The 23,440-nt window shown below is 45.5% G+C and overlaps 7 protein-coding genes across 7 annotated transcripts; 4 read left to right on the top strand and 3 right to left on the bottom strand.

Moving 5' to 3' along the window:
- Positions 1-48: 48 nt before the first annotated feature.
- Positions 49-1,628, top strand: PADG_00548 (uncharacterized protein; the record flags this gene model as incomplete). Its single annotated transcript, XM_010758092.1, has 4 exons — positions 49-94; positions 171-219; positions 286-1,351; positions 1,434-1,628. The coding sequence occupies 4 exons, from the start codon at positions 49-51 to the stop codon at positions 1,626-1,628; spliced, it is 1,356 nt and encodes a 451-aa protein (XP_010756394.1).
- A 263-nt stretch (positions 1,629-1,891) lies between these two features.
- On the bottom strand, positions 1,892-3,012 carry PADG_00547 (uncharacterized protein; the record flags this gene model as incomplete). Its single annotated transcript, XM_010758091.1, has 2 exons — positions 1,892-2,807; positions 2,900-3,012. The coding sequence occupies 2 exons, from the start codon at positions 3,010-3,012 to the stop codon at positions 1,892-1,894; spliced, it is 1,029 nt and encodes a 342-aa protein (XP_010756393.1).
- A 1,346-nt stretch (positions 3,013-4,358) lies between these two features.
- PADG_00546 (uncharacterized protein) lies at positions 4,359-5,520 on the top strand (the record flags this gene model as incomplete). The annotated part of the gene is made up of 4 exons (XM_010758090.1): positions 4,359-4,530; positions 4,616-4,803; positions 4,901-5,052; positions 5,145-5,520. 4 exons carry the CDS (start codon positions 4,359-4,361, stop codon positions 5,518-5,520), a joined length of 888 nt encoding a protein of 295 aa, XP_010756392.1.
- A 1,763-nt stretch (positions 5,521-7,283) lies between these two features.
- On the bottom strand, positions 7,284-8,626 carry PADG_00545 (RAN protein kinase; the record flags this gene model as incomplete). Its single annotated transcript, XM_010758089.1, has 2 exons — positions 7,284-7,939; positions 8,035-8,626. 2 exons carry the CDS (start codon positions 8,624-8,626, stop codon positions 7,284-7,286), a joined length of 1,248 nt encoding a protein of 415 aa, XP_010756391.1.
- Positions 8,627-12,559: 3,933 nt separating this feature from the next.
- Positions 12,560-13,145, top strand: PADG_11112 (uncharacterized protein; the record flags this gene model as incomplete). The annotated part of the gene is made up of 2 exons (XM_010758410.1): positions 12,560-12,894; positions 13,034-13,145. The coding sequence occupies 2 exons, from the start codon at positions 12,560-12,562 to the stop codon at positions 13,143-13,145; spliced, it is 447 nt and encodes a 148-aa protein (XP_010756712.1).
- A 5,688-nt stretch (positions 13,146-18,833) lies between these two features.
- PADG_00543 (uncharacterized protein) lies at positions 18,834-19,244 on the top strand (the record flags this gene model as incomplete). The annotated part of the gene is made up of 1 exon (XM_010757578.1): positions 18,834-19,244. One exon carries the CDS (start codon positions 18,834-18,836, stop codon positions 19,242-19,244), a length of 411 nt encoding a protein of 136 aa, XP_010755880.1.
- A 1,683-nt stretch (positions 19,245-20,927) lies between these two features.
- On the bottom strand, positions 20,928-23,420 carry PADG_00542 (CMGC/DYRK/PRP4 protein kinase; the record flags this gene model as incomplete). Its single annotated transcript, XM_010757577.1, has 2 exons — positions 20,928-22,408; positions 22,463-23,420. 2 exons carry the CDS (start codon positions 23,418-23,420, stop codon positions 20,928-20,930), a joined length of 2,439 nt encoding a protein of 812 aa, XP_010755879.1.
- Between the last annotated feature and the right edge of the window lie 20 nt (positions 23,421-23,440).

Below are 23,440 nucleotides of genomic sequence, written 5' to 3'. Positions count from 1 at the left end.
TACCCAGACTCCAATACTGAACTCGTCCCCATTTTGTTATCAACAACCATGGAGTCTCCAGGTTCCAGACATCGGCGTAATGCATCAATAAAAGGTACAGTGTTTAACATACATATATCTACTCTAATCATCAAACCGTCCGATTCCAGGCACTAACGATGTTTTCTTAGCTACTCGCCCGCGAAGCGCTACCAAGGGGCCTTTGGATGCGCCAGATGAGTAAGGTTTATTCTACTTTCAGTTTCCTATCACTATGAAATTTGGCTGAGATAAGGACAAATTCAGCGCTGCGCCGGCGGTTACCACCGTCCCCATACGATCCCAATCCCGCACTCCTCTGGGATGCACAAGCGCGTCTCCCGCATCTCTCCCTCTGCTATCGATGTTGTCAATTGACGATGCCCTATCCGTTTCTACGGATAAAAGCTTCGCATACCTTTTACGGCCCGATATCTACCATCCTCTCTCTTTACTAAATATATCACCAGCTTTCCGTTCGGAGATTCCCACTCCTTCTCCGGATGAGCCCTTACCAACTTCCCTGGCCACTCTCGAAAACCTTTTGAATGATGGTCACTTCCTTCTTGCGGCGCATTTATCAGCGGCTATTCTAACGTCATCCGCCCTATCCCACGACGATCATAAGAAGATATTTTCACTCCTATACATTCGCCTAGCTTGTCTAGAGCTAACTGGGAATACCCTTTTAGCGGCACAAGAGGCGAAAGCACTGGAGGATCTAAGTTCGGACTTTTACTATGTTGACATCAAGCCAGAGGCTGAGGGGACATCTAGCGACGCTGGTCAAGGTGTTCAGACTCAGCATATCGTCCCATGGCCCCTTCGTGTCCTTGCTGCGAGATTACAAAGCATTGGATTTGGAGACTCGAGAAAAGGTATCAGTGGCTTGTATGAACTTGGGCTAGAAGCTAGAAAACGTTTATCGCACAAGGGACTTGGACAGGACGAGAGGAAGGTGTGGAAGTCTAGACTGGCAGATTTGAGGATCAGGGTAGTAAATACGCTGATAGAAATGAACGACTTGGACGCTGCACGGAGATCTCTTGCAAACCTGAAAGTCCCACCCAAGGAACAAGCATTAATGACCTCACGGATGACGCTATTATATCTCAAAGTGGGAGATGTCGAAGCGGCACGACAACTGTTGGATAATTCTCCTATTGAGGCAGGAGGTGTCCTGCATTGTTTGTTGTGCATGGCAGAGGGTCGATATGCTGATGCAGTCTCCGGGTGGGAAGCGCTTCGGGCAAGCCACGTTGGAGAAGAAGATGAAGCTCTAATTGCACAAAATTTAGCAGTGTGCTTATTGTATACAGGGAAGTTGAATGAGGTAATTAGCCTTTAGTTTATGATGTTTTGTTTCCATGAGACAATAGTGCGTGCTAACACTTTACCTTGTTGGGTGCATGCAGTCTCGCGAGCTCCTTGAATCTTTGGTGAACAACAACCATTCGTTTCAGAGCCTTACGTTTAATCTAGCGACAATATATGAGTTATGTTCTGAAAGGTCAAGATATCTCAAATCCGACTTGACTGAACGGGTTGCCAGCCAACCACTCTCGCGAATCAGAAATTGGGAAAGATCAAATGCGGATTTCAAACTATAATATTTTGTCCTCAAAGACAAAAGCGCAATATTTGTACAAACAGCTCTAATGCTGGGATCCATTTGCTAAACTTGAAACTCCTCGTCTGTGGTATTCAGATACATTAGACGCAGTCAAACACCGAAACTCCGTGCGCCTGTATCTATAAAACACCATTCACAAATGGAAACTTCTCACGCCGTATGCGGAGGCTCGAACGTATACCTTACCAACCAATACTCCGGTTCCGTGTGATGGTTCATGCTATACAAGATATATATATGTTACCTTTTTGGTTCAGCTATCGGCTTCCTAACCCTTATTAGAACTTTGTCATCTTCTCTCTTCCACCCCAGGCCCTCCCTTTCCACCAACGTTTCCCATGTCCAACCTTCACTTTCTCCTGCGCAGCATTCCACCAAATAGTTCACATCTACTGATAGATATGCTCTCCCAACAGCCTTCAATGCTCGCCTGCGTACACTGTCGACAGCCCAGTTCAACAAGGCCTTTGTATACGCATTCTCGTTCCGTTTAGTCCTCCAAAACAACACCCAGTCATCGTGCATTAGCGCTCTGAGTGTATGGTCCACGGAATTATTGCGGTATCCAAATGCCACTTTTGAGCGTGCCCGGAGCTCATATGCCGCCGGCATATCGCCTTGTCGACAGGCGTAGTCTAGGATCAGATATGTCGTGAATTCGTGCAGGTCAGATGGATCTAACGGATTCGCAGAGGAGTGAAGGTGTTTCAGCAAACGCTGTAGAGGGGGGTAGTACGACGGTGGATGCTGGGCGAGGATCGATACTCGAATACAGAATATATGGACTCGCTGCGAGAATGCGATGGGAGTTTTTGAGCTGGTCGCTAGGATTGCTTCGCGCAGCTTACGGAGAGAGAGAAGAAGCGTGGAGAGTTCTTCTGCTGGTGGTGGAGGCTGTTCTGGCGGAGCAGGGGCCTTGGTCCCATTTGGAGCAGTGGGTTTGCTTGGGGGCTTTGGTGATCGGGAACGGGATCTCGATCTAGAGCCTGGTCTTATGGGTATAGGAACCGGAGGGTTCTTCGTTGGATCTTCGGATCGGTTTCTTGGGAGTGAGCCAAATGCGGCATCGAGGTTCCCCGAATGGACGTTGCAAAAGTGTACATATCGATCTACGATCTTCTTGTAGTACTGTTCTTGGGCCTTGGGTTCAAGGAGCCTACGCAGCATATCGTCAATGCCCGCCATGAAAACAACACATATGCACCCAGGTATATGTATACCCTTGGTTAGTATTTGCCGACCACCTACTTTGTATCTCCTTTGGAAGTAAATCCCACCTGGGCGAGGGAGTCGTTCGATATCCTGCCTGCCCCACCAGTCCAACCTTGCGTGACCTTTGGAGGCCGCAACGTATCATCCATTGCGTGTTCAGAGAGCAGCCTCCCAAGCCGTCAACAAACACTATAGGTTAATCATGACCCTGCGATATATTGTGAGGTGAGATTTCAATTGGAAAATGCCGCGGGGGGAAGCTTCGAGCTTTGAGCCCACAACATCATCCCGGTGTTTGTCCTGTTTGCACTCGCTTCGCAAATACTATTATCCGGCGGCGACCCAACGTTTGCCGAGGCGCAACATCTCGAGGACCATTCCATGATTTGCGACGGCGGGATTAACAATCAACCATTGCGATGTTACCAACGCAACCGCTGGCAAGCTGGGGAATGGGACTATGTCGGCATTGTCGGGTTGATCACAGGGAGTTTCATCCCGAGCATCTATTACGGCTACTACTGCTTTCCCAAATCCCAGGAATTGTACCGGACAATTATATCCTTTGATCAGGACGCGATGCACTATCATTTCGTTCATGCCCACGCTTCAGAACGCCCGCGCGGCGACCGTTTCGTGCCAGCATGTTTGTTGCCATGGGACTGGCGGCGATCTTTCATGTGATGCATGATCTATGAGCTTCTGGTTTAGAGCAGATGTTGGATCAAATCGGACTCTTCTGGCTCGTGCTGCAATGGGGTTTGTACATAGCTGGCGCTGCTATACATGCGGCACAAGTGCCGGAACGACAGCACCCTTGAAAATTTGACATCCGGGGAAGCTCTCGTCAGATATTTCATGTCTTGTTGTTCTTGCGGCTATCTCACATTTAACAGGTCTGCTGCAAGCGTTTGACTATCGCATAGCGTTTTGGCTCCGGCATGTTTATAGACGGTCTGTTTATATGTAACAATGCACACTCCCCTTAGATTGTATATTAGGTTTTGTATATGTTTGGTCTCTGGGAGTTTTTATTTCTTATCGGGAATTCAGATCGAATAGTCGTAATTGTAGTGAGAGTCAAACCTTAAAAAAAGTTAACAAAATTTAGGGCTATCTAAACCGTAAAGACTAATACAATATACCACCTTTTGTACAGTTCACACAGACACATACTCGTAATTCTTGTCTCTTTTGACTCTTCATTGCTGTCGGAAACGGCAACAAAGTGAGAGCAATCTTTGTTCCTCGGCATTCGGCGTTCATTCCGGGTTATTTTGGCGTTCTCCAACACACTCCCCCGCGAGTAGGGGAACTACATAACCAAACACTTTCCAGAAATTTTTAAAAATTCCATTTTGTATTTGTCACCTATATATATATATACCCATTGTTTATCTGCTCCTGTGTCTAAGATACTGCTGCCCTATTCTTCTGTACCTTGCTTTAAAGCTACAAATATATTCTGCTCGGATCACACCAACCCTCAATCACCATGGCCCCTCAAGACCGCATCGCACAGGTGTCCTCCCACCTTAATTACCCGCAGGGCATGCTTGCTGGCAAAGTTGCCATTATCACTGGAGCTGGACAGGGTGTTGGCGCTGAAGCTGCTCGCTTGTTCGCCAACGAGGGCGCGAAGGTGGTTGTTGCGGATCTCGATGCCAGTTAGTAGAATCCATGCAACCAATCTATGCTACCTACAACCATGGCAAGGCAGGCAGGGCTGATGTATATTGAAATTATGAACAGAGAAAGCAGAGGCTGTTGCAAAAGCTATCAATGACGCCGCACCCGGACGAGCCATTGCCGTAGTTGGCGATGTGACGGATGCAGCATATCTAAAGAGGGTGGTTGAGAAAGCTGCGCAGTTTGGAAATGGAAAAATCCATATCATTATTAATAATGCCGGCTATACATGGGATGGCGTTATCCATAAGGTTAGATACTCTGTCCTGCTTCTTTTGTTATGTTACATGGCCACTTCTATACCACTAACATCAGCTAACACATTGCCACGTTATTTCAAATAACCAGCTCTCAGATAAGCAATGGGAAGCCATGCTAGCTGTCCACGCCACAGCTCCCTTCAAGCTTGTCCAAGCCGCATCTCCATATTTCAGAGTTAAGGATGGCGTAGACAGAGTTGTTGTAAACATCAGCAGCACCAGCGGTATCCACGGAAATGCGTCAGTTGTCCCAAATGGTTTCTCCCTTCCTTTAAAATGTTATGCATTCGGAACCCTTTGCTTATTGCCCAATATAACTAACACACTCACAGGGGCCAAGCAAACTACGCCGTCGGCAAAGCGGGGATGGTCGGTCTTACTAAGACCATTGCGAAGGAATGGGGTCCTCAATTCGGCGTGCGTGCCAACACCATTGCATTCGGCCTTGTTTTGACACGGTTGACTTCCGCCAAGGAGGCTGGCGCGTTCATTACAACGCCTGACGGTGAGAAGGTCGCTCTGGGGATTCCCTCTAAGCAGCTGGCTGCTAGAGCTGGGAACGACGAGGCGGAAAAGTACCCAGATATCCCTCTGAGAAGAGGGGCTACTCCTGCGGAGGCGGCGAGGTCGATTTTGGCAGTTGCGAGCCCTTTGTTTAGCTATGTCAATGGCCAGACGATTATGGTTACAGGTGGAAGAAATATGTGAGTCGGCGAGAGATGTAATTTAAAAAAAAAAATGTGGACTGTGATGAGGGTTAAGGGCATGAAAGTGTCTTCTTTTGGGACATGCTTGTTATATGAATGCTAAGCCCCTTTGTTTATTTTTATGAGTGAGTTTGTGTTCCCTTGCGCTCTTGGTCTATGCTAGCTCATTTCTTTGCCTTCCATGTCATGACAGAATAGATGAGGTTGGTTAGCGATCCACAAACCTCAATTTGCTCGTATACATACATACATCCATACATCCATATATATATATACTGGAGAAAAGTGCTGCCAACGGGCCCAGCATCACTTTTGTGCTTGAGCAGCGGAGACCAGATAAAAAGGATTGAATGGCCTGTCGTACATATGAAATGAAACGGTAGATTGGGAATGATGTCCCATTAAAATTATTCAGACAGCACAAACAGAACACACTGCGATAGAGAGACAAGACGCTTCATGTGAGTGTAATGGTGATGTATATATTATGCCTGAGTGCCAAGTCATCAGTTGCGCCACAGTTGAAACAATTCTAATATACAGAATAGAGAGCGCAGTCTAGTGGAGATAAGAAACTATAAATAGATAGGATTCTTTAAGTACAGATCTAAGGGTTATCGACATTCTTCTTCAATGCATCAAATAATTATACAACCCATCAGGTTTATTAAACCCAACCTAGGGCATAATGCAAGTTAACTGTTCACCAATAGATTCAAGTAAAGAGATGGAGGGCTGAATGTACACTAAAATTTCTGGCTGCAGGTAACCATCATGTATGCAGAGTACAAAGGTGAATAAATAAGGTATTATATATGACAGAGAATATAAAAAGTTCTGTTCGCCTTTTATATGATTGCAAGTGCAAAATAGGGATCGACATGGGTATCAGTAAGGCAAATGTACAACAACAACAACAGGCAGGGGAATATGTGAAATAATAACAAGACATCAGAAGATATGGACAAGAAAATAAAGGTACCATCACTTTTCTGAGACGGAATGAAGGATGACAACAAGCAAACACTGTAAAAAAAGCAAACACTGTAAAAACAAGACCACCAAGCCTCAAAACAGACAATCGCACTCCCTATATAAAGGCGCCAAAAAGAAACCCTCAGAAAGATGGGTTAGACATCATTCATATTCGATTGCGATGCACGGATCCAACGCCAGACAAGAATGTTTTCCTTCCAAAATAGAACGAGACCAACCACCGCAGTAAAACATACTTTGCACAAAGTTGTCGCCTTATGTGGAAAGAGGAGTGATTTTTGTTACAATGTGAAAAGGAGTGGGATTGCTCCCAAGAGCGTAAAGAATGGACAGACCCGGTTGCGGAGAACGAGGGAGACGGGAGGGCGACCAAGATAGGTTATGCGTGATAAAAAAAGATGAATGGCCAAAAAAATCACAACAGTAAAGAGGGAAATCCCCAAGTGGATAAATCCAATCCAGATTGAGACGGGACGAGTTTGCAAGTCCAAATGGCCAGCAGATAAAATCCAGCAAAAATAATTGTTGTTTCCTGGTTTGGCAAGATGATTCCTGAGTGATTTTGTATTAGAGAATGTAGGTAATATCCATTGGATATAGATAATCAAATCCAGTACTTGCGTACTTCGGAGTTGCGCCAAGGTCATTAAAAAGAAAAAGGAAATTCGTTCCGTTGTTTGGTATTAAAGAAGAGGTATGTGGGTTCTTCCAAGGAAATTTTTAAGGGGAAATAATGGAGAGTGGGGAATGTTAAGTCACGGGTGTCTCTCAATATACGGCAATTGCGGGTTCCATGGGGTGTTGTCGTGATATGTCCTTATCGCCAATGTCGCTGAGTGGTATAATGGAACCCCAGAAATTAGGTACTCTTGAAGGTGGGGCGTATCCAATTCGATTCGATGCTTGGCTGCAACGCGTATATTCGGATGAAGAAGATGAAGACGAGATAGAGGACCCGCTATCAGAGAGAGAGGTATCAGAACCCGCTGACAGCGAATATTGGACGTTGATTGGTTCGGCTGGAGGTGAGACTGGGCATGGAATATAGTTGAAGAGGCCAAAAGATTCCTTCGGAGATTGGTAGCTCAGACAAGCAGGGGTGGAGGGTGCGGATAAACAAGAAGACCCGGCGCGAACGGTGAATCTAGGACATTCCACAATCAATTTCCTCAGTTCTGGAATTAAAATTCTCTTCTGGGGGTTGCACTCAAAAATGCGCCTCAAGATAGAATCGAGCTCGGGGGACAAGGGTAAGATTGTCCTCAGAAACTGTGGATCCTTGAGAAAGGCGCGGAAGGTGGTATCTTCCGCGGATGCTCTTTTCCATGGATTCCGCCCACAGCAGAGATTTACCAGGATGACTCCAAGACTCCATACATCATTTGGTGCAGAAGCATATGGTCGCGGGTTATATTGTTGGCACTCTATGTCGCAGTTAGATTTAAAATGTAGAAAAACAGAGGCTTTCAATAGAGAAGAGAACTTTTTAGATCAACGGACAGGGGGGATTATAAAATACCTGGTGACATATAGAACGTTGAGCCACATCCAAAATCAGACGTGTAGAAATCAGTCGTGGCAAGGCCAAAGTCGGCCAGCTTGACTGTCATTCCATGATCCGTGACCAAAATGTTTTCTGGTTTGAGATCCCGGTGATAGATTCCAATGGAGTGGCAATACTGCACGGCATCCAAAATCTGGAGAAAAGCCCGCTTGGCAAGGAAATCGTTTCCAACGAACTGACCTCTTTCGGTAATGTTGGAAAACAGATCGCCTTCTGGGCAAAACTCGATGACAACAAAAGTACACTCAAGAGAATCCATTATGCGGACCAAAGAAACCACATTGGGATGTTGACTAGCCAAATGATGAAGCCTGATTTCTCGTTGTTGAAACTTTAGCTGTTTGGGGTCGAGTCCTCCCTTATTGAGGGCCTTGACAGCGTACGGCACATGGGTATGGATGTCGATAGCAGAATACACAACACCATAGGCACCTATCCCAAGAACGCTCGTGAGTTCCAGCCGGTTGGCAAGCAACAATCCGAGCCTATCTTCCGGAGCATCGCATATTGAAACAGGCGGTGGTGATGGTGGAGGTGTTGGTAACATTGTGGGATACATTATACGGGGCCGCAACTGAGGTTTGAAGAGGCTCCGTAAACAAGAGGGTTCCAATATCAACTTTCCCGGGTCAGTAAATATTATTGGTTTAACCTGGGAAACGGAAACCTCCGAATTAAATATATAACTAGGGATCCTGATCCTCAAAACTGTATGGACGGGGTATAATATATGTGTGTTTTGAAGTAATTTGTCAAAAAAGTTTTTTGAAAAGGAATGATTATGGCAATGTAGCCCAGTGATATGTCATCCGATATAGATGCGCGACCAAAGCAATGACAATAAAGCGGGATGTTTGGGCAAATTATTACGAAGAACAGAGGAAAAAAAAGACAGCAGTGTTATGATTGCACAGGTAGATAGAAGAGGTCGGAAGAAGAAGAAGAAGAAGAAGAAGAAGAACAAGAAGAAGAACAAGAAGAATGGATGGATGGATGGATGGATGGATGGATGAGGGTATAGAGAGGCGGATGTATAAGAAAAATGAGCGAGCGACGGAATTGAGGTTGAAGCTAAAGGGTAAAATACGATCATAGTTATCCAAATAGTTGAGAGTTTAAAGTAGTTTTCACCATCGGTGATGGAACTTTAAGGAGTTATGATCTTAAAAGGGGGTCGCATGCGGTTTAGCCGGGGGCCCTTCACAATTTAGAAATAAATAATCCTTAATTATCCACACTTGACACGGCCCATGCTTTCTTTAAACTCCACATAGTTCATCGAGCAAGGCGAATTAGGCCACAAATAAGAGGCAAGAGTGCCACCGCCCCTCTCTCATGGAAACTTTGCTCTTATATCGTTCGTTGCTAGTGATGAGAATCATCGCCTTTTGGGGGAGGGGGGGGGGGGTTGTCAAGCGCTATTCCACAAGCCATTCTCTCTGGGCGAATCAAAGAAAGACACTAAATGTGGTGAGTCGCCAGATATCGGCAAATCCCATTTCCAGAGCCACGCATGATTGCCAGGCTGGGATAATGAGGCTAATAGCCAGCCCGCCAACCCCCCACCCCGCCTCCTCGATGACTTCAGCCGATATGCATATGAAATGTTCGAAGGAGGCTTGGACCCCACAAGCGTGATTCCCTGCCCCAAAATTCTTCAGGTAAAGTTGGGAGTGTCAAATCCTCTGTCCTAACGGTTAGTGAGCCTAAAAAAAGGCTAAGTTCACCTTTTCAGAAACTTTAGGGCCTCCGTAATACGATCGTGTATACTTCCGTGGGTAGTAAATGTAGTTGCTATGATCCATGGAGCCAAGTAGCCAAAGGGCCAAGGACGGTTTACCTTACCAGGTAACTGGAGTAATGTATGCTTCACATAGGGCCAGCGGGGGTCATGACCGAAATCAGTTTGGTTGGTTGCGTGCGTGCGTGCGTGCGTGCGTGCGTAGAAGAATGATGATGTGGGTGAAAATGGATCAAAGGAAGCTTTCCACTGGCTATTATTGGTGGTTTTGACAAAGGAGTCTGGAAGACTGGGCAAAAGGGGGGAGGCAAAAAACTTGGGCTGGGTGGTGGGATTAACCATGGATCAGCCACCAGCCAAGGGAACAGTAACGTAACAAAAGAGATGACACACTACTACTGCTTCCGTTGCTTCTGCAAACTGATGGCAAAATGCAGGCTTTTTCATGCTTAGTGCTTGTCGTGGCGGTTAGGCTCTGCTGATCGAGCAAGCATTTATGAATAAGAGCGAGAGCGTCGAGTCAGAGACGCATAAAAAGCGTAGTTTCCAGCACAAGCTAGCAACACCCCCTTGGAAGATTAATATTAATTACTCTGCTGTTGGATGCTTTCTCTTTGTTAGTGTGCATAGTACGGAAGTACGAAGGTAGTGAGTGGGCTTTGCCTGCCTGGCTGCTGGGAGACTTGAAGCCGCAATTTGTGCACACGCGCTCTGCTAATTGGGGCTTGATACCACGAAGAATGTCCGGTGGTGTTTATATCTTTCAAATATATATATATATATATATATTATATAAATTCCCGATTGCTGGTCGCAGGTGGTGATGATGTTTCTGGTGGCTTGGTAGCCCTCAAATTCAGGAACAGGAGTATTCCCGTAGAATCTGCCACATTTTAGTCGTTTTGACCAAGCAGTTAGTGGCAAGCATCCACGGTCTATGGATTTGATTACTGGGAAAGAATGATGATGATCGACCAGCGGTGTGGTGGTGCCTCTATTGCCTTGGTAACATCCATGCCCTCAAAACCCGATTTCTGAGCTTTCAGTATCACTACTCTTGGGCTTGAAGCTTAAAGACAGAGAGAATGACATCGTGAAACTGTAAGAAGCAGGTGACAAATTCATAAACCTTACTCATGTTTGAATTATTGCCTGAGTGCAATATTTATCCGTCAGTTAGACTTTACTCCACGCACGCAATAGCACATACAATGGGAAATCCGTTTGCAGGCTGACACTGGAAACGAAGGCCTCAAACTTGAGAACCAAGTCCCCTCTACGAGTGATATTTTTTTCACCAGTCACCACTCTCCATGACAAACTTGTTTTGATCATGGCATGTTGTCAAAAATAGAGCCAGCCACTCTTCAGAGAAAATGATGGAAAAAGCAGGAATTAAACATCCAGTTTGTTGTTACGTTCGGCACAAAGAACCGTCTGCTAAAGGGCGACCGAGTCATTTGTCATGCCGTGCAAGAACAGTAACTTGTTAACGCTTTTTCAACGGTTCTCTTCTGTCATTTTTCCATAGCTTTCACCGTGAGCACGCACACTACACTCTGCCCCCCTGAGCCATCCATTCATTTGGTGGGGTTCATAGGCTGCATATGCGCCAAACTCGGTGTATAGATAGTATCGCAGGTTAGCATAGTATAAACTGCCACAAGTATTCCTAGTCCTAAAGTACAATTAATTATTGGTTGCTCGAACGAGAATGCAGAGCACTGGACCCCACGGAGACCGATGGAAACTGATCCATCATCATGAGACTGGTAGGATGGAGGATGTTGATTCTTTGCTTGCATAATTCCCATCCTAGTTCGATGGAACCAGCGCAAATACGTCTCGAAGTTAAGTGGACGAACGACCAGGGTCAACAAAATTAGCACATTAATTTTTACAAGTGGGAGCGCTATCATTGGGCGGAGTTTCTGCCGAGACTGCCGCGGATGTTTCCCAGCCTGCCTGAGACCAGCCGCTGGGGGGTTGTCCAGTCCCCTGGCACCGCTCCATCGCTAGGAACGACTAGTCGCAGTCAGGTGATGGGGAAGCGTTCTGAAAAATACTGAAGGCTCATGATCCCCAGGGAGGAATATGGAAGGGCGCTAGAACGACATGCGTTATTGCGTCTTATTTGCCCGAACCCTCCAGGGTTATGCTATTCTCTTTTTATTTCCCCGAGTTGGTGGTGGCAAGTTGGTTGGGCTGTTGGGGTTGCTGTCAGACTCTGAGGGCTTGCCTCCCCACGGAAGTCCTTTTCAGCTGCCTTTAAACTTATCAAAGGGCTCTTCTACTGGCAATATGGTTGCTGCCTGGACAGTACCCGGATGCATTGTTAGTCTGTCAAAAAGGGGTGCGATGAAGTTGACATTGAATGTTCCTTGGCTGGTGCCGATGGTCCGTCCTCCCTCTGGCATCGCTTTTGTATGTCTGAGTTTAAACCTTCCTTCGCCATCAGAAAGACTGGCTGCTGTTGCTGAAAATGGAATTCTCGCAAAACTTAATCAGGCTGCGGTCGAAGAAGCTTTGATATTTATCTGATTTACCAGGAATAGGAGTTGGGAACTTGATCTCTGAATGAAAAGCTACTTGTGTATTTTTGGCATTAGCCTCATCTTGATCAGGAGAACAATATAACGTGGCGCGGTTACGTCATCCCGCTCTTACCAGACCTCTGAGTCAATCAACGCCCAAAACCAGTGAGTTGTTGCTACAAACTTCTCCAGGGACTCCAAGGCGATGGATGAACTTAATATCACGTGGGAACTTAGCCACAACCTTATTTTAATCTGGTCACATGAGTTCTGTCGGAAAAATGACTGGGCGCAAGTGTCTCTATTTTCCACGTACTTAAAGTTTATCGCAACTGCAGCGTCTGGTTCCTCACACAGTCACGTTTTGAGGGACAATCAACGACTGTTGAACGAATTACAAAGAGTCCTTATCTCCACTCTTGGATGCTCCTTGGTATGGTCCAAGAATAACAGCAGACATCAGATTTGGCTCATCTTACCTAGATATGATTTGAGGCTCTCCAAGGTTAGAACTACAGGCAGCCCTTGGAGGGTAGATACGTATGTCCCTACCAAGTTTTGAGTAAGTGTACGGCGTAAAATTGCATAAAACCCTTGCATCTTCCTGTGGATTCTCGAGGATCTGTGTATCGATAATAAAATCATAATGGATAATAAATATTAATTAATAGTGTCCTAGCGCCGTCATGGTTGATGGTCCGCGTCATTTGCGGCATGGCAGTCAGCCTCGACCTGGCGGTCTAGGTGGGTACGCTGCTGACACTGCAATCCCCAGCAAGGCGTTATCATGATTCATTCCCCTCGCGCTGGTTGCATGAATGGAGCAGTACGACTCGGTACGGAGGAATGAATCGGTTTTGGCAGAGATGCCTGTGAACGAGAAGCAAAATTAATCTATGCACTCTGTACAAGTATGTACCTGTATGTATTGTACACACAGACGCATCCGAAGATCCTGGAAGAGACAACCGTGTGCCATCCACGATTTGTTCAACAAAAAAATAAAGAAAGAAAAAAGAAAAAGAAAAAAAGTGAGGCTGCAGATACGGGGTTGGATTCTGGAGTCTCGAGCCTGGAGTGATGTGGATTGACAGGGCTGCGGGCTGTCTGGCTAAAATAAGAAACCTGGGAGGGCTGGTTGGTTTCCGCTAGCGTGCTCTGTGACCTGGAGTGCATTGAGCGAGAGTTGAAGGCTATGAATAAAATAAAGTAACAAATGGGCCAGCATTGAATGCACAGACGTCTCGCCCAGGATTTGGCAATAATAATAATAATGATGATGATGATGATGGTGGTGGTGGTGGTGGTGGTCTGGAGCAGATCCTCTACACAAGCCTACCAACAATCCACAAGCCGCCGGCAATGCGTTGTGTGGATGTGATATCATGCGCGCATTGCAAGCCAGTCAGGATCCTTGCTTTATCAAAATGGAGGGAGTCAAACTTTACCAGAGCGCATTCCGAAGAAGCATTCTGAAAAGAAGTTGCGAGAATTTTCTGGAGATTGCACCATGGGGTAATGGAGTATTGCTCAGCGATTCCGTTGGCAACCGCTCTCTAAGTATCCTAAAAAATAATGATGAAAAAGGACCTGTCAACGAAAGGTTCAACTTTACTCCCTGTCGAAAATAAGTTCTTTTTCCCGGCTGATTCTTTGCATGTCCCCCCACCAGCCCCGTTATTATTCCCATGTCCATGTTCTATTGATCCCAGGAGATTTTTCGAAAACCCGCCGACATACCAGGATGTCCAATTAGTTATCACTTGCAGTGTTCCAGAACTAGTCTTGGCCACACCAAAGAACAGTTTTCTCTCTCTTGTACCTCAAATTTTTATTTTTTGCTTTTCTTGTCTCTTGACTCTTGGCAGGAGCAGTTGGTGTCGTTGGACTGGAGGTTTGTTGTGACATACCCTGGTCCCAGATATTGAGCTTTACATGCAAGGATTATTCCCAGCTCCTTACCATGATTATTCCGTGGTCAACCTGGCCAAAAACAGGATTCACCTCCGCGGCTAACGCCGATCCTGTAACCCAGTAGTGGTGATCGAGTTTCGAGCACTGACGGAGATTTTTGTCAGCGCAAAGAGACAACTATAGGAGGGTCAGGCCGAGGGATGTTCCAAGAAAAATTTGGCTTAAAACTGCGTTTCTTGACAACAAGAGCCTTTTTCTTCATTGGGATCTGCATTTATAATGGTTACCACTGAACGGAGGACATGCATCCATGAAGATCTCTCTTTGAACCAAAGGTTTAATGATTTAGATCCAACTGGGATAAGGCACGGTGTACATTGTAACAAGGGGTCACTGAGGAAAGATGAAAATCACAATTATATTAATTTCTTTAAACCCATCATCTTCTGTGAGTCTGCCTTGAGCAACATTTTTTTGGTTTCAAAATGATCGTCCGGCATTATTATCATTTGGAGAACTATTGTGTGATCTGGTCTATGCTCTCTCAATGACATACATACTTGAAAAACTTCAATTAATTCCACGAGGAATTGAACAATTTGCGGAGGTCGTCCACTTCAGCTCCGAGCCATTCCGCAAAAGGTTAAGAACCTCTGTCACCTAACGTCCAAAAAAACCTGATTGCTGTGGTGGTCAAGATATTGGTCGAGAGTATGGGTGTTTGGAGCAAACTTTGGAAAAGGCAAAAGGCATTACAATAGTATCAATATCATCCTGGCTCGCTCGTGAAACCCTGAAACGAAACAGAGAACCGACACAGGTTTCTGTGGTAATCATGATGGGGACACGGGCTGAATCCAAGATGTTTCGGTTCTGCGAGGCAGCCAACGCTTGTTTGTGACCAACAGTTCTTCCGAAACGCATGTGTCACTGTGAGCAAAACCTATAGAAGCAAATTTGATGTTTCACTTAATTTGTCTATAGGTTGACTCCAAATCACCAAAAGGTTCGGTACCGGAAAAGGAATTATTGACATACTGGATGGCATCCAAGCCTTTTGCAAAGTTCAAAAGGTGGAGTGAATAGTTCGCCGATACAGAAATCCTTTCGTGTGAAGTCTCGGGACGAGCGATTCCCGAGGTCTCATACCAGGGATGTCAGTTAAACAAACTCTCCTAATGAACAAAACTCGACTCCCATAGGCAAACCCAAAAGTCCTTTTGGCTGGTTCGATCACTTGGCATAAAATAATTACTAATTTTAGGTTTTATCAGAGCGATCCCAGTGCTCTGGACGCTGGACTCTCTCCCGAAAAGGCCAATGGCTTGTTGGGTCTAACCACCCTCCGTTTGACAGCGTTTGACAGCAACAAAGAACTATCAAAAGCGCGCACGCACATGGTTATACGGAGTATTTAATGAGTAGTTGTTGGGTATCCTAGCCATCCAACCAACCCTATTTGATTTTCCGGGATAGGAACATATTGTTCTTCCAAGTTTGTGAAAGACAAGCCACCGAATTTTTTTTTAAAAAAAAAACAAATAAAGTTAATAATGAGGTTCTTATACTAGGAATAGACAAAGACAGGGAGCTCCAGTGAATACCTTAGGCAAAATACCCATGGGTTATTGTAGTTCAGTTGACCGTTGTTTCTCAAAAATGTGGCAGTACTGAACATCTATTGCAGACAATCAATCCCCTTTTGTTGAACAGATTGCCTCTCAGTTGCACAGGGAAATAATAATCAATGCCGGCAGTGAGCCCTGCAGGCGACTTGGCAAAGGATAATATACGCACGCCTTAGCGATCTGTGATCATGAGGTTCTGAATTGTAGGGATATGACTCATTTTTGCAAGACAACTTAAAGCATTAACTCTCTAGAAACAAGGCAGTGAGACTGGTTGTTGTCGGCATGCACAATCTCTGACTCATTGTCCAAGTTCTTTGCATATCAACTTTGATCCTTGGGCACATTCGAATAGATTACCATAGAGACAGTTGGCGGAGGTCGAAAGCGATGGGCATGTGAAGCGGCTGTATTTGAGGCCGCATAATCGAGAAGCAGTGAGAGTGCCCCAGTTGAGATCGAAATAGTTCTAACCATTTTGAAGCAAAACCTCGATATTAATAAACTAGTTAAGCGGGAACTAAAAAGCTTAGCTAGCTAACGTAATCTACCCCCCGAGTCGGGCCACCAAATTCAAAATACTTTCAATATCCTAATTAAACCACTTCAACGTGCAATCATGCCACCAATTTGTTGTAAAAATGCTAAAAATTCTCTATATAGACAGAGCGAAGACTTGAACTCGCGATAAATGCTATTGAAAAGCATGAAATAACCTCAATTCGTGAAGCTGCATACCTATATGAGGTTGCCTCGTACTTCTCTGCAGGATCGACTTAAGGGCAGGCCTGCAAGGGTGAATTTACGCGCAAGTTCAGTTAAACTAGCTGAATCCGAAGAGAATCTGCTAGTTCAGAAGAGAATCTGCTAGTTTAGTGGATTCTTGACCTCGCAAAATGAGGAATACCCCACCAGCTGGCATTTGTTGAGAATAGGGCTAATCATCTTCTTTACCCTATGGCATTCCACCTCTACCCCTCCCCGCGTTGGCAAGAACTGGGTCTATAAGCTGATTAAATGATGTATGGAGCTCCAATGCCTCCATTCTAGACGCTATAATCATGAGTGAGTAAAATGTGAGGATATAAGGGTTTTTCAGGACTGGTTTATGACTCTGGGAGATATAATTGCTGAGCGTGGGATTCAAGCTGAAGATATCTACAACTTTGATGAGACTGGATTTGCAATGGGGCTCTGTGCAACTACCAAGGTCATCACCAGTGCTGAGCGCTACGGCCGGGCAAAGCTTCTACAACCAGGAAATCGAGAATGGGTGACTGTGATTGAGGCAGTCAAAGCGTCGGTCTGGGCCCTACCCCCGTATGTGATTCTCGAGAGTCAGAATCTACAAGAAGGCTGGTTTGACAGGCTTCCAGATGGCTGGAGGCTTGATGTTAGTCCTAATGACTGGACTACAGATGAGATAGGACTTAATGGCTTACTAGGATATTTATTCTTGCTGCAAATCCACGCAGGATTTGCACTCACCTTCTTCTTATTTGGAGGGGCACGGCAGTCATCTTACCCCAGAAAAGAGGTCTACCTGCAGAATCCAACAAGAAGGAGGTTTAACTAGAGAGGAAGTTCAGGATCTAGTTATTCCACCTGCTGAGTCTGTTGAACTGTCTATCATTCAACCCCCTGTGCCTCCGCCAGCAGAATTTAGACCACGCACACGAGCGCCACAGAGATGCAGCAATTGCGGCACGCTCAGGCATACAAGAATAAATGCCCTGGAAACTAGTGTAATTTAATCCAATTTAACTAGGGGTTTTTGAGCATAGATATTTCGGGTTAAAATTTAGTTAATTACTGGTGATTGTGGTGGCCTCGGAGGATTAACTACGTTAGTTAACTAACTAATCACCTACCACAACACTGTTCCGTTTCAACCACCTGAATCCACCAAATCATTCAATATGGCCACCAAATCAAAAGATCAAGCTTCCAATCAGAAGGGAAGGCTTCTTTTAGCCATTAGTGCTTATGAAACTAAGCTATTTTCAAGCATGCGAGCGGCTGCCAAGGCGTATAATGTTGTTCTCTCAAGCCTATCCTACCGACTACGCAGTTCGAACCAACCACGCGAATTCTCAACAAGGCAATTGAAAGCTGATCTCAATTGAAGAAGAATCTCTAGTTCGATGGATAATATCCATGGATGAGAGAGGTCTATCCCCCTGAATCGCAAGCATACAGATATGGACATTCAACTGCTAGACATGTATGGAATCTGGTTCATCACCTAACAATTGGAGAATGCTGGGTTCGAAGATTCATTCAACACCATGATGAGCTAAAAACCAGACTCATACGCAGATATGACCATCAGTGAGCCTTTTGTGAAGACCCAAAGATTATACTTGCATGGTTTAGGCTGGTGGAGAATACCAGAAAATATTATGATATTCTACCAGAGGATATATACAACTTTGATGAAGTTGGCTTTCTTATGAGGGTCATTGCAACAACATGAGTGGTCACTAGACCTGAAAGACCTGGAAAGGCATCTCTTGTACAGCCTGGAAATAGAGAATGAGTGACTGTGATTGAGGCAGTCTATACAACGGGATGAGCTCTATCTTCAATGATTATTCTCAAGGGCAAGATGCATCAGACTTCATGGTATGAGGACCTGCCTGCAGACTGAGTGATTGAGGTTAGTGAGAATGACTGGGCCACTGACCAGCTAGATCTAATGTGGTTGAAAGGGGTGTTCTACAAGCATACACAAGCTCGACCAGTCGGCAAATATCAGCTTCTTATTCTAGATGGTCATGGAAACCATGCCACAGCTGGATTTGATCAATTCTGCATGGAGAATGCTATTATACCTTTTTATATGCCACTGCATTCATTAGATGTAAGCTGTTTTCCTCCTTTAAAGAAGGAAATATGGCAAGCAGGTTGAAACAGGCATGAGACTTGACATCAATCATGTGGATAAGGGATGAGTTCTTGGGTCTATGTGCTGTAGCCAGAAAGGAGGCAATGAAGGATATGGCTATTAGGACTGGCTTCAAGGCCACAGGCTTAATGCCATACAACCCAGAGGGGGTTCTTACGCGCCTACAATCTCAGCTACATACACACAGTCCCCCTGGCACATCTCATGGATCTCAGTCTCCCTGGATCCCAAAGCCCCCCTGCAATGTGGCTCAATTAGAAGGTCAGTCCGACAAGATCAAGCAGCGTATCAAGCGCCGTACACAAAGCCCTTCTAGTCCAACCAATCAAGCCCTAAATCAACTGGTTCGATGGTGCCAGCTAGCCATGCATAGTGCTGCTATTCTGACACAGGAAAACAAGGTCCTATGGGCTGCAAATGAGAAGCAAAAATGCAAGTGAGAACAAGGACGTGCCTACATAGCTCAGGAGTGTATTTTAAGAGCAGAGGAAGGATTAGCTAGGGCTCAAGCTGCTCAACAAGCTGTGGAGGGGGTAATGGAGGATTCAAATCAGCCTAATAAAAAGCGAGCACCAGCACGCTGTAGTAAAGGTGATAATACAAGACATAGAGCGCCTGCATGCCCATGGGTTAGGGAATAATGTCTATAATTTCCTATGTGTAATTCCATATAATTGTTGCTTGATTTGAAATTCTTTTACTAATTAGGTAGGTGATCTGTTCCTGTAGGTGATTCGCTTACATTAAACCAAAAGTGTGTCCTTTTTGTATGAACTTCCAGATATGCCATTGATAGATAGCCTTGCCAGTTCGTTCTGACATGACTTGCAAAATTGCAACTTACATACCAGGAAAATTCCCAGCAACTAATGTAAGGACAGTGGATAGCGTCAAAGATAAACCCATACGATCTGCGGAGGAGATTCGTTAAGGTATCTATCTCACTGGTGCTACCCAGTTATGCAGACGGCTAACCGACTTGATTGCCTGACGATGTTCAACTGCATCTCGGCAGGGAGAATGCCCCATTACACTACCTGCACAGGGGGTCAAGCAAGGGATTGCAGTGACTGGAGCGTATCATGCTCAGTTCCGTTGGGAATCGGAGACAACAATACGTTATCCACGTCTACACATGCTAGACTTAAACAGATGGATGGATCTGCTAGTTATATTCACAGTACTAATTTTCATTCGTTCCATTGGCAATGGCAATGGCAATGGCATTGGGTGATTCCCATGATTGAAGCAAGGCTTTCAATCCCCAATCATTATCCTTTTCAAGATAAGACTGAGCCTTACATATGCTGTCCCTAGAATACTGTTCTTGCGCATGCTCCACTACGGCCTCTTCCAGGGACCACACCTCTCGCTCAAACGCAACAACCGCACGACCGGAGGGTGAAAGGGAACATTAGATACCAACAGATGTCAGGGGGATAACCCGAAAGCGAATGCGTTGTTTGGTAGTTCAAGAAATGGAAACATATGAAAACGTCCACTGGTACTGGAGAAGAACGAGCACTTGTTTGCAATCTACGGTGATCAGTATGGCTGCATCCAACCGCGCGTAAACAAATTAAAATTTAGTTGGACGCAATATATTTATTGTAGGGCGTTTTTGCTTCGCTTACCCGGGTAATTGGTGTTTCCGTATTTTGATTATATGAATTTACAGTCTTAAGCATAAGGCTTTCTGATGGTCTGTAAGAGCTGCCCTTGACATTAGCCGGGACAGGTTTCTGTTCAAGTGCAAAGCCTTTCCATCACTAGAAGCTGCTGGTGTCGCTATCTAACTAACTACCAGTAAGCTTTCCTATATATATACGTATATGGATCGGCGGGAAATAAACATGATATTACTCCAGTCAGGATGCTGAGGGAAATCAATCTATCAAGGCATTCACACCGGACAGAAATCCATTCTCTGTGACTACGGAGAGGCCATTGGGTAGCTATGTTAAAAGTTGTAATTAGAATACCTGGACGAGAGACAACAGGTCTGCTTCATCCAGCGATATATGTATTTGCAATGAAAGAAAAAGAGAGAAGAATTGAATCCACGCCCACAACACCATGCTACGTCTAGATTTCCACCCGACCTCCCTATCCCCCATCCCCCTTCAAACTTTATTTCGAGTGATGAACGGGTGCTTCAGTGCTTCCGAAGGTGTACACCTCTTCTCAGGATTGATGTTCAGGCACCGATCCAACAAATCGGTAAAAAGCGTAAGCTCCTTTATCTCCAAATCACTCAACCCTTTCGACCCTTTCCCCATCAACCTCGTTTTCAAATCTCTCGTCGGTTTCTTAAAGTCCACAATTCTCGTCACCATCCGGCCAGTGACCTTATCCTCTTCCACGCTGCGGAAGTTCAAAAACTCGTCGAAATGGAGATAAGTAAAGGTGCCCCGACGGAGGAATTTGGGTGGAAATTTACCGCGGCATTCCATTATGGAGCGGAGCATTTGATTGTTAGTACGGCCTGTGAAGAGGATCTTGCCTGTGTACAGCTCAAAGAGGGTACAGCCAATCGACCACATGTCAATGGCGTAATCGTAGGGGATCCCAAGGATAATTTCGGGAGCGCGGTAAAAGCGACTGACAAGATACGGGGTTATCTCGTTCTCGGATGCTGGAGATGCGGAACCGAGATCGCATACCTTGAGAAGGTTTCGATTTTCGTTGACGAGAAGGTTGTCTGGTTTTAGATCTGCGTGCAAGATATTGCATTTGCGGAGCAGGCTGAGGCCTAGGAACATTTGATGCGCGTATGTGCGGATAGCACGGAGATTGATACCAACATCACGACCGAACTTCTTGAGTACCTCGCGAAGATTCATGCTAAGATTCTCGAAGACAATGCAAAGATGGCCTTTATGGTCGAAATGCCTTTCAAATCGGATAATGTGTTTCTTGTCATTTGGGTCCGCTGCCAGAAGCTGTTCTAGTAATTCTATCTCTTTCATCCCGGCCTTTCTCATCGTATCATTATTGCGAATGATTTTAATGGCGACGAGCTTTCCTGTTCTCGAATCCGTAGCACGAACCACTGAAGAAAACATGCCCTTGCCCAAATTTTGCTGCACATGATACCGCCCATCTACGAGCTCCCCCAGCATGACATTATAGTAACCTTCAGGGTCATCCCAGTTGTCCATCATACTCATATCGAGTTCCTGTGGTATACTTGGTTTAGAAATGGCTTCAGGTGCTTTAGAGGCAACAGGCACCTCTTCAGCGAACATATCATCATCATCTGGCGCAAACATATCTATATCTGAAACGTTTCTAGGTTCGCTTTGCCCTGGGGTTTCCACGATTGGGTTCGATACGGGAACGTCTTGCTTTGCTACTTTAGTTTCACCATAAACACCAGATGAGATATTTTCACCAAAATGCCTTTTGTCATGACGCATCTTATCCTCGCGCATGTCCTGGGTGGGATCGTAGTCGTAAGAGGATGGTTCCTCCTTATCAACACCGTTTGCAGTTTCAGGATTAGCATTAGCAAGGTCCTCATCCCGCGAAACTTTCAAATCAGTAGGAGAGGGAGCACCGGATATATCGTCGGGTGTCTCTAAGGGTGTATTTGGACGGGAATCTGTAGAGTAATTAGCCAGAATGCTATGATCGTTTAACTGGAGGCATAACTGACCTGCTTTGTCATTGCGAGACGAGGATTGACCTGAATTCTGTGGTGTAGAGTCTATCTCATTCCCAGCTTCCAGGGCCTTGACGAGGAGAGGTGTAGACTGATTACGATACTTAGCTTTGATGGCTTCACGGCGCTTTCTGCGTTGTTCAATCAGTGTAGCCTCATTGACAGGCTCTGGTGGGGGCTCATTGGCTTCATTATCATTGCTTGGAGCAGACGTACTAGATGTGCCGTTAGAAATAGTTCTGTCTTCGGGAGGAGTGACATACATATCCGATCTACCCGATGTAACAGCTGTGGGTGAAGATTGTCGCATCTGATTTCCTCGAGATTCAGCCAGTTGTCTCTCTTTTCGAGCGTCACCTAGGGGCTTCCCCCTCTCGCTCACTAACTGTTCAGTAACCTGCCTTCCGCCACCAGTGTAAGATTGACCATTCGGGTCACGGACCCTGGATATTCTGCCACTATCATTATCTCGTTCATCACCTGAATATTGCTTCGGCTTTCTAGTATCGCGGATCGGAGATCGGCTTCGAGTCCTAGGCCGTTTCCTAGAATCGTAATAACTGTCATCTCGATCGAGATCGTGATACGCTTTCCGGCGCTGTTTGGCGCTATATCCATCATGATATCTATCATCATATCTTGAAACTAAATGTTTTGATGATATCGTTCGGTCACCCCTTCCAGAGTCTTCAGCAAAATTGCGGCTGCGTTTCTCGGCCCTGGATCCACGATACGGGGAGCGGGATCTCGACCTCGATCTCGAGATATCACGATGGTACGATCTGGGAAGCAAGGCGGGGAATCTCGGAGCATAAGTACTGGTTCTGGTATTACGGTCAACGTTGATGCCATTAACAGAAGTCTGCGACGTAGTTGCCTTCGTGTCTGAGCCTGATTCGATGATCTCACCCTCTGAAGGGGTCGATGGAGACCTCGACCGATGCGACGCCATCATGGCGATTCAAGAAGCAA

Source organism: Paracoccidioides brasiliensis (genome assembly GCF_000150735.1).
Source record: "Paracoccidioides brasiliensis Pb18 unplaced genomic scaffold supercont2.1, whole genome shotgun sequence".
Classification (NCBI taxonomy): domain Eukaryota; kingdom Fungi; phylum Ascomycota; class Eurotiomycetes; order Onygenales; family Ajellomycetaceae; genus Paracoccidioides; species Paracoccidioides brasiliensis.
The sequence above is the reverse complement of the archived record's forward strand: the minus strand, read 5'-3'. Positions and strand labels throughout refer to the sequence as shown.